General features: G+C 43.0%; 1 protein-coding gene across 12 annotated transcripts in view; it reads left to right on the forward strand.

Moving 5' to 3' along the window:
- The first annotated feature begins 3,112 nt into the window (after positions 1-3,112).
- Positions 3,113-10,000, forward strand: part of LOC123513000 (papilin-like) — a 151,220-nt gene continuing 144,332 nt past the window's right edge. For 7 of the 12 annotated variants that reach the window (XM_045269799.1, XM_045269797.1, XM_045269796.1 and 4 more), the window contains exon 1: positions 3,114-3,510. In XM_045269799.1, the coding sequence (XP_045125734.1) occupies positions 3,488-3,510 (23 nt within the window). In that variant the 5' untranslated portion in view covers positions 3,114-3,487. Of the gene's footprint in view, positions 3,511-10,000 lie in introns of all 12 variants that reach the window. The other 5 variants (XM_045269801.1, XM_045269802.1, XM_045269800.1 and 2 more) reach the window with 3 other exon arrangements.

The following is a 10,000-nucleotide window of genomic DNA, read 5'->3' on the forward strand; positions in this document are numbered from 1 at the left end:
GGTGTAGTAAAGAGTACTCAAGGCTACGGTAGGAGAGGATAAAGGGAAGGGGGACGCTAACCACTGAATGTTAATGACTCTATAGACCATGTTATGTTTACCTGAGTAACCCCTACGTGATATAACTCAGCAAGAAAATGAACTACAGGTAACACAAGGTCTTAACATGTCTTAACAACTTAGTCACTCGGTTTTGCTTCGTAGTGTTTTTTTCAGAGTAGTTTAAGTTCACGATACACAGTTTGATGTATTACTAAGGGTTTTATTACTATTTAGAGTACTGTAAACATAAGTTGCATGGATAAAGATAAAAAATAAGAGTGTGTAGGAAATTACAGTATTTTCTAAAAGCTACAAAAGTATATGGAAACTAAAGTAGAAGTGAGTGTCAAAAATAAAGGTGAATGAGGAATTTATACATTGTGAATAATGAAGGAGGGAAGGTAAAAGTGATAGACAAAGAAGTGTTGTGTAAAAAGATAAAGAACGGAGGAAGAGAGGCAAGGATTGGTTTGGTTTGATTGGATAAAGTTGTTGTTGTATATAATGAAAGAGAAAAGTGCGAATAACACAGAAAAGGGAGGAACTTGTCAACAAAAATATAAAGGAAGATAAAATTGAAATAAGTAGATAAATAGGTATAATAAGTAAATAGATAGATGAAAAATAGAAAACAAAATGAGGTCGATCTTATCTTTTCAACAGACTACAGAATTACTTAACCTTTTCACTGCTACACAAATTTTCTACTTCAATGGCTATAGTTTTTTGTTTGACGCTATTTTCTTGCTAAGGTCTCGTAAATATTTCACCATGGTAAAAAAAGGACATTAACCTGTTGTTTGCTTCATTTTCTTTTCTGTCTCTCCAACCAAACCATTTTTATAGTGAAATGTTAGCGAAGGATGACCATTGTTGTAATACGGTCCAGAAACTGTGATGTTAACCCCTTCAATACTTGGAGACATTTTTATCTTGAGATTGTTTACGATTAGGCTAATTTATTTGCATCAGGAAGGATCTATGGAGGTCAGAAGATTATTAACCAGGCTTGACTATTTTAATCCGCGACATGAGTTTTGAAGCTGTGTAAAATCACCAAATAGTAAGCAGAATGAATATGAAAAACGCGTTATGGTACTCAAGGGGTTAAGAAGAAAAAAATTATATGGAAAAATAATCAGGCAACGAAGGAATTAAGTTTAAATTAGGAACCGGTATAAGGGGAATTTAGATAAAGAATGAACTCCTTCAGTACTGGGACGCATTTTTATCATGTATTTTGAGTATGATTTGACGATTTTACTTACATTAGGAGGGGTCTATGGAGGTCAGAAGATTAAAGGACAGAATCTTCACTACTCTATTGACCACACAAGTTTCCAAAGCTGTATAAAATCACACCATATAGTAAGCAGAATAGATTTGAAAACATGTCCTAGTATTGAAGAAGGTAAGCATAAGTAGAGACCGGTATAAGCTTAAGGGGAATTTAGGTAAAGAATTAAAGGACTTAGGGACAGGCTGAGCAGTAGGAGAGAGAACAGGTGAAGTGCTCAGTGTTCAGGAAAAGGAAGCTTCAGGTAAAGATTGAGGTGCATAAGCCTTTCGTTGAACCTTCACCTTTATTCAAGTATTTTTTTCAGGTGTAAGAATTCATGAATGGAATGTGTGTGTGTGTGTGTGTGTGTGTGTGTGTGTGTGTGTGTGTGTGTGTGTGTGTGTGTGTGTGTGTGTGTTTAGACAAGCAAATGCATACCAGATGAGGCCTTGGCACGGAAAAAAAAAAAACTAAACACTGAGAGAGAGAGAGAGAGAGAGAGAGAGAGAGAGAGAGAGAGAGAGAGAGAGAGAGAGAGAGAGAGAGAGAACATGAATGAGTCGATCGTCCTTCTCTTACAATCTCACATTCATTATCTTTCCCTCCAAGTGTAGAATCACACACCCACTATCCGATCCTCACACACACACACACACACACACACACACACACACACACACACACACACACACACACACCGCGTAGTGTAGTGGTTAGCACGCTCGACTCAGGGTTAAATAGCCTGGCTCGACTCACATTCGAGAGGGCCGGGTCCGAGTCCCGGTAAGCGGCGAGGCAAATGGGCAAGCCTCTTAATGTGTGGCCCCTGTTCACCTAGCAGTAAATAGGTACGGGATGTAACTGGAGGGGTTGTGGCCTCGCTTTCCCGGTGTGTGGAGTGTGTTGTGGTCTCAGTCCTACCCGAAGATCGGTCTATGAGCTCTGAGCTCGCTCCGTAATGGGGAAGACTGGCTGGGTGACCAGCAGGCAACCGAGGTGAATTACACACACACACACACACACACACACACACACACACACACACACACACACACACACACAGTTTTCATAGTTTTATTGATCACATCATGTACATACACTGAAAATCATTTAATACACACACACACACACACACACACACACACACACACACACACACACACACACACGGTCCGGTAGCTCAGTGGTTAGAGCGCTGGCTTCACAAGCCAGATGACCGGGGTTCGATTCCCCGGCCGAGTGGAGATATTTGGGTGTGTCTCCTTTCACGTGTAGCCCCTGTTCACCTAGCAGTGAGTAGGTACGGGATGTAAATCGAGGAGTTGTGACCTTGTTGTCCCGGTGTGTGGTGTGTGCCTGGTCTCAGGCCTATCCGAAGATCGGAAACAATGAGCTCTGAGCTCGTTCCATAGGGTAACGTCTGGCTGTCTCGTCAGAGACTGCAGCAGATCAAACAGTGAATTACACACACACACACACACACACACACACACACCTAACTTCACCAACTCTTACCAAACACACACACACATACATCCCCAAAAACAACAAAAAACACAGTAAAACACCAATAAAAAACCACGAAACATCATTCAATCTCAACGCTGGCTCCGGAAAAGATGGTGCAGGGAGGCGAAGAGGCGGGAGAAAGAAAGAGAGAGAGAATTTTTATGAATGACAGGCGGCGGGGTTGGCGGGAGGGAAGGGACGGGACGGGGCTGGTGCGAGTGAGGCTGGCTGGCTGACTCGCTGGAGTGGTGGTGTCTGGCAAGCTACCGGGTCAGAGAGGGTGAGGCGGGCCATTTGAAGTAGACGTGCTGCTCAGTTCGTTCCCGGCGGTCAGACTTGTCGGACGGTTGGCACAGGGTAGTGGGTGGTGGGCTGTGGTGAGAGAGAGATAGAGAAAGAGAGGGAAGGACAGGCAGGCAGATACGCGCAAGCTGGACAACACAGCACGAGTGAGCGAGAGTGTGTGAGGGGTAGAGTGAGACAGAGGGAAAGAGAGACGGTCAGAGTGAGGGAAATTTCTTGATATTTTCTTTTTTTTTCCCTCATTTTGTTGTACCTCTTATCTCTTTCCTCTTTCTCCTCTTCCTCCTTCTCCTCCTCCTCCTCGTCCTCCTCGTCCTCTTTGTCAGCAGTACTCGGCTTCCTCGCCGCCTCACCATGGGCACTGCTGAGCAATCACGGTAAGTTCACCTGTCCTTACCTTACTATTATTATCATTATCATTATTATTATTATTATTATTATTATTATTATTATCATTATTATTATTATTATTATTATTATTATTATTGACTGATTATTTTTTATTTTCTCTTTATAAACATTTTCCAGGATTGCTTTCTCTCTCTCTCTCTCTCTCTCTCTCTCTCTCTCTCTCTCTCTCTCTCTCTCTCTCTCTCTCTCTCTCTCTCTCTCTCTCTCTCTCTCTCTCTCTCTCTCTCTCTCTCTCTCTCTCTCTCTCTCTCTCTCTCTCTCTCAAGTAAGCAAATAAGGAAAATACTTTTATTGAAGGAAATATTTCTAAGACGGGAAAAGAAAGTTGCTAATTGTGATTATTAAAGAATCATTCAGACTTAATTTCGGAGAGAGAGAGAGAGAGAGAGAGAGAGAGAGAGAGAGAGAGAGAGAGAGAGAGAGAGAGAGATGGAAGAAGAGTAGCATGACGGGGTACTTTGAAGTCTTCTCTCCCTTTCTCTCCCTCTTCCTCATTCTATTCCTATCCCTCTCTCCCTCTCCCTTTCCCTCTCTCCCTCTCACTCTTCTTCTCTCCCCCTCTCCCCCCTCCTCTCCCCCTCTCTCCCCTTCTCCCTTGGGGTCCAAAAGCACTCATGCGCATTAATAACGACAAAGAACTCTCCTGTGAAAATAATGGGGAGAGAGAGAGAGAGAGAGAGAGAGAGAGAGAGAGAGAGAGAGAGAGAGAGAGAGAGAGAAGTTATAATGTATATGATTGAGACACACACACACACACACACACACACACACACAGTCCTACCCGAAGATCGGTCTATGAGCTCTGAACTTGCTCCGTAATGAGGAAGGCTGGCTGGGTGACCAGCAGACGACCGAGGTGAATTACACACACACACACACACACACACACACGCTTATAGTTCTGTGTGTGTGTGTGTGTGTGTGTGTGTGTGCTTGCGTGTGTAAACTTGAATCGGCTAATGCAAGTTATAATGTTGCTAAAGGAAAAATCAAGATTCACGAAGGGAAGGAAAAGTAAGATGAAAAAAAAAGAGAAGGAAATAGAGGAGGAGGAGGAGGAGGAGGAGGAGGAGGAGGAAGGAGGAGGAGGAGGAGAGATCGTAGCGTTGATAGTGGCAGATGGAAACAAACAATAATTAACTGAAGAAAGGGGAAAAAATGAGAGAGAGAGAGAGAGAGAGAGAGAGAGAGAGAGAGAGAGAGAGAGAGAGAAGACGATTGTAGTAGTAGTAGTAGTAGTAGTAGTAGTAGTAGTAGTAGTAGTAGTAGTAGTAGTAATAGTAGTAGTAGTAATATTAGCAGCAGCAGCAGCAGTAGTGGCGGTAGTTATAGCAACAAAAAAGATAAAATACCTAAAAAAAAATAATAACAACAATAATGAAAGAGAAACCGAAGCAATGACTCAAAAGTTTCGAAACAGTGAACCGTGAAACCTTTAGTGCTTCACGGGGATACATTTGTGTTTGCAGGTTTATTTTCTTGCCTTAAGTACTGGAAGAATAGACGGATACTTTCTGAAGGGTCGGGGGAGAGAAAGAGACAAAGAAAAGTGAGAGTAAGAAGAGGAGACCAGGATAGAGGTGGAGATAAGAGGTCATCTGACAAAACAAAATAAGGATCCGCCCACCGCAAAACAAACAAATAAATAAACAAACAAACACAGGTCTTTCGCCACGAGAAAAGACAAACAAGGAAGTCAGATAAACAAAAATGAGAGAGAGAGAGAGAGAGAGAGAGAGAGAGAGAGAGAGAGAGAGAGAGAGAGAGAGAGAGAGAGAGAGAGACCTGTTTCGCTAGCTAGTCAGCCAAGAAAATATAGAATGAATTTAATATATTCCTTCAGAATAAGAAAAATAATAATAGGGAACATAAAAAAAGAGGAAAACCCGATCTTCAAACAATATTAAAAAGAATATCATAAAAAAAAATGGAAATCGGCAGAAGAACTGAAAAAGACGAAAGAGAAAAAATAACTAATAATTGAAAATTTAGATGAACAACGATAAACAGTCAACACTAATTCGCTCAACGCTTAAACTCACAACTCTGGAAATAAAGGATGAAATAAATTATGAAAAGTGAAGGGAAAAGAAAACATAGATGGTCGCAAATAATCGCCTTGAGGTTGTCTTGGGAAGTCTTTTTTTCTTTCTCCTTTTTTTTCACTTGTGGTTGCCGCGATCCCTGGGGCCTCGGCTACGACCACAAGGTGTGTGTACTTGGGAACCACTGGGGATTACGAGGAGGAGGAGGAGAGAGAGTAGTAGGAGGAGGAGGAGGAAGAGGAGAAGGAGGAGGAGGAGGAGGAGGAGGAGGTGGAGGAAGAGGAGGAGGAGGAGGAGGAGGAGGAGAAGGAAGAGGAGGAGGAGGAGGGTTACTTTGTCTCATCACCTGCTTTATTGACCGTAATTTACACATTCCCTCTTTTATCATGATACTCCTCCATTTCCTCCTCCTCCTCCTCCTCCTCCTCCTCCTCCTCCTCCTCCTCCTCCTCCTCCTCCTCCTCCTCCTCCTGCTGTTGGTGGTCCCAGTCAGGCAGTCAGCAGCCCGGGAACAGTGCACAGAAGGGCTGCCTGTCTCCTCCCTGTACCCTGTTGTCTTCTCACAGTGTTACATAAAGCATCATGAATTAGTGGCATTCTCATTTTTGGCAGCGAAAATGTAGAAGAAGCGGGAGGAGCGGGAGTGGGAGATGATGGATTGCGGCAGAGGACGAACTAGAGAAAGAGGAGAAAGAGGGAGAAAGAAAACAGAGAGGTTATGGGGTACTAGTTAAAGCCACTTGAATGAACCACTGTCTTGATTGTACACCAGAACATTAGATTCACTTACTAAATAGCCAAGATTGTTTTTTGGTGGAGAGGATGAGGGAATGAGGGAGGGTGAGTGAGGGAGTGAGGGAGGTACTCTGTTGACTGGGTGAACTGGTGAGGAAGTGAGTCATGGATGGTTGAAGGGAGGCAGAGTCAGGGAGAGAGCAAGGCGTTGACAGGGAGAGCAAGGGCCACTGTACTAATGGTTATGAGTCAGGCCCAGTTGTGAGAAAGTCAGCTGTTTGTATCTGTCTATGTGTCTGTCTGTCTGTGTGTCTGTCTGTCTGTCTGCACCATTGAGTTATCTGCAATTTTTCTGTGTGTACTACTGGATAAGCTGCCTGTCTGTGTGTTTGTGTGTATGTGTGTGTGTATCTATCTGTATATCTTTTTCATGTAAGAGGGGAAAGTGGCCAATTGCAACAAAAAAAAAAAAAAAAGGCCAACTTGATTGCCAGTTCCCTTAAAGAGTAACAGAGTTTGCAAAAAGTTTGGGACAGATTTCTTGAAACCTCCCTCTTAAAATAAGTCTGTTTGCTAAAAGTTAAACTATGTACATGTGTCTGTCTGTCTGCCTGCCTTTGTGTCTATGCTAGTAAATAAACTACCTGTCTATCTGCCTGTCTGTTTGTATCTGGTTTATCTGTATATGTTTGTATTTCTTTCTTTCTTTTCTTTCTTTCTTTTTTATCTTTCTGTTTGTATAAGGAGAGTGAGCTGTCTGTCTGTCTGTCCGTCTGTCTTTATCTGTATCTCTATCTGTATGTGTGTACTTGTAGAAAAACTTAATCTGAACGTATCCGTGTCAGTCTGTGAGTCTCCTGTTTTATAGAGTAAGCCGCCTTTCTGTCAGTCTGCCTCTGAGTCACTGTAGGGTGAAAGGGTCCACTGAGAGGCAGTTTAGTGGCGTCTGAACGGGAGAGGCGACCCGGACCACGTAGCCTTTGGTGTATAGGTGCTCTTCACGATGACTCACAAATCGCCCACATACTGCAAGTTAAATTAACCAATCTGCAAAACTTCTCCACGCATTTTGAAACGCTTTGTTCATACATCAGGGCTGTTTTCTGAGCCCGCAGCGATGATTGGTTCGGTTTTCATGTGAGTTTTCTCTATTGATTGTGCGGATTCCTTGTTTAACTTTCTCTAGAATCATGAAAACATCCTTGAGAATCATAGTACCCTTGAAAACGTCCACTACAGTGTGTTAAGCATTAGAAATATTACCATTGGATTTTCACGTATTTTTCCTATTATGCTGATTTCCTGTTTAACTCTACAATGATGAAAAACACACTTGAGAACCACAGTACTCTTGAAAACTTTCACTACAGCCTGTTAAAAGTTAGACATATGATTACTAGTTGCGTTTTTATGCATTGTTACGCTCCGTACCATCAAGGAAACACCCATAAAACACTGCAGTACTCTTGAAAACTTAGCTACACACTGTTGAATGCTAGAGATGGATAATTAACACCTTGAGTACCATGACGCGTGTCCTTATTCATTTTGCTTACTATTTGGTGATTCTAAAGGCTTCAGAAACTCATGTGGGGGATTAAGATAGTAAAGACTGTGGCCATTAATCTCCTGACCTCCATATACCTTTCCCAATGTCAATAAAATTATCTAATCTTACACAAATCTGGAAATAAAAACGTGTCTCATTACTGAAGGGAGTTTAATCGTGTTTTAGTTGGCGTTTTCCGTGTTGATGATGCAGAATTCTTGTTATACTATCCCTAGAGTCATGCACGAACCCTTGGGACCTGCAGTAACTTCCCCTACAGCTGTTAAGTGCACGGGATTGGGTGACGGAATAAGCCCTTAGTGTCATAGGCTAAGTGGAGAAGATTGGGCAAGATTTTGATTCTGTAGTGGAGTTATAGAGGCCAATGATGGAGGAGGAGGAGGAGGAGGAGGAGGAGGAGAGTTAGTACTGTAGTAGGAGTGGAGGGAACCAGGAAGCGCTGATGAGAAGAGAGACGATCACTCATCTCAACACACACACACACACACACACACACACACATGTATTCACGTCACGCCAGGAATGAAGAAAATGACATAAGCGTGTGTGGTGGCAATAATCTTATACATTACTCAAGGTCGTAGGTCTCCTTAGCTTGTCCTCAGACTAAATTGTGTCCCCATTAACTCTCTCTCTCTCTCTCTCTCTCTCTCTCTCTCTCTCTCTCTCTCTCTCTCTCTCTCCTGTAAACAGTGGGTGACGGCCAGTAAACAGGGGCGGTCGGGGTCAGTCCAGCCCGCGTTCCCCGAAGATTGGCCTGACGTATGTAAACAAACGCGGCAGACCGTCTTGGCTCAGGGACGGTCAAAAAAAAGAAAAAAGAAAAAAATACCAGCGCTTTCTTCACTCTCTCTAATCTGGTCTTGGGATATGGGCTTAGTGTGCGTCTGATTTGATTAATGGGTAGCCTGAGAGGTGTTTTTGTGTTGTGTTAGTGATGTTGTTCCTCAGTCTAGTCCTAGTGCTATTATCACTCCTGTTGCTGATGATGATGATGCTATGATGATGTTATCTATAGGATTACTGCTACTGTTTTTACTTCTATCGCTCCTACTACTGCTGCTACTGCTGCTACTACTGCTACTACTGCTACTGCTGCTACTGCTGCTACTACTACAACTACTACCTACTGCCTACTACTGCTACTGCACTGCTACTACTGCTGCTACTGCTGCTGCTACTGCTACTACTACTACTACTACTACTACTACTACTACTACTACTACTACCACCACTACTACGTCTGCTACATCTACTACCACCACTACTACTACTACTACAACTACTACTACTACTACTACTACTACTACTACTACTACTACTTTCAATATCTCATAGCATTTCGTTCCCTACTCACATTTCATAATCTACTCTCTTCAAATCTTCGCTCTACTTTCTCGTTAATGAGCTCAATTACTAAAGTTAACGTGAGCTCATTACTCGTGTAGTTTATTTGTGCCTCTCATCGTCACGGGGACTTATCGAAACTTATTACCATGCACTGACAGCAATAGACAAAAGTGAAGGATGTACAAGCCAAGGCAGGTTCATGTTTTCTTATTACACTAACACGTTTTCGTAGTGTAGTGGTTATCACGTGCGCCTCACACGCGCAAGGTCCCCGGTTCGATCCCGGGCGAAAACACATTATCTTTTTTTCTTCTTTATTTTTGCTGCTGAGAAAGAGAAAGTGTAAGGGAACACGAGATAACACAGACATGAAACGAATTGTTAGAGAGAGAGAGAGAGAGAAACGGAGACAGAGAGAGACAGACAGAGACAGAGACACAGAGAGACAGAGAGAGAAAGGTATCATAGAGGAAGGTATCACATGAGATCTTAATTCAAATGCAGTTAACGAGGTGGGCATTGTTCCCCAGACACCCTCCCTTCTCTCCCTTCCCTTCCTCACTTACCCCACGGTGGGTCGAGGTGACAGGAGGCGGCGGGAGTCAGGCTGAGAGGAGACGGAAGATGTATGGAAGGGAGAGGAGAGGAATGAGGACAGGCTGATAGGAAGAAAGAAGGTAAGAGTGTATTGATGAAGGGGAGGGAATGAAGAAGGGGTTGAATTGCAAAGGGGTGAAGGAAAGGGAAGTGAAGGGA

The sequence above is a fragment of the Portunus trituberculatus genome, chromosome 35, assembly GCF_017591435.1.
Source record: "Portunus trituberculatus isolate SZX2019 chromosome 35, ASM1759143v1, whole genome shotgun sequence".
Lineage (NCBI taxonomy): Eukaryota > Metazoa > Arthropoda > Malacostraca > Decapoda > Portunidae > Portunus > Portunus trituberculatus.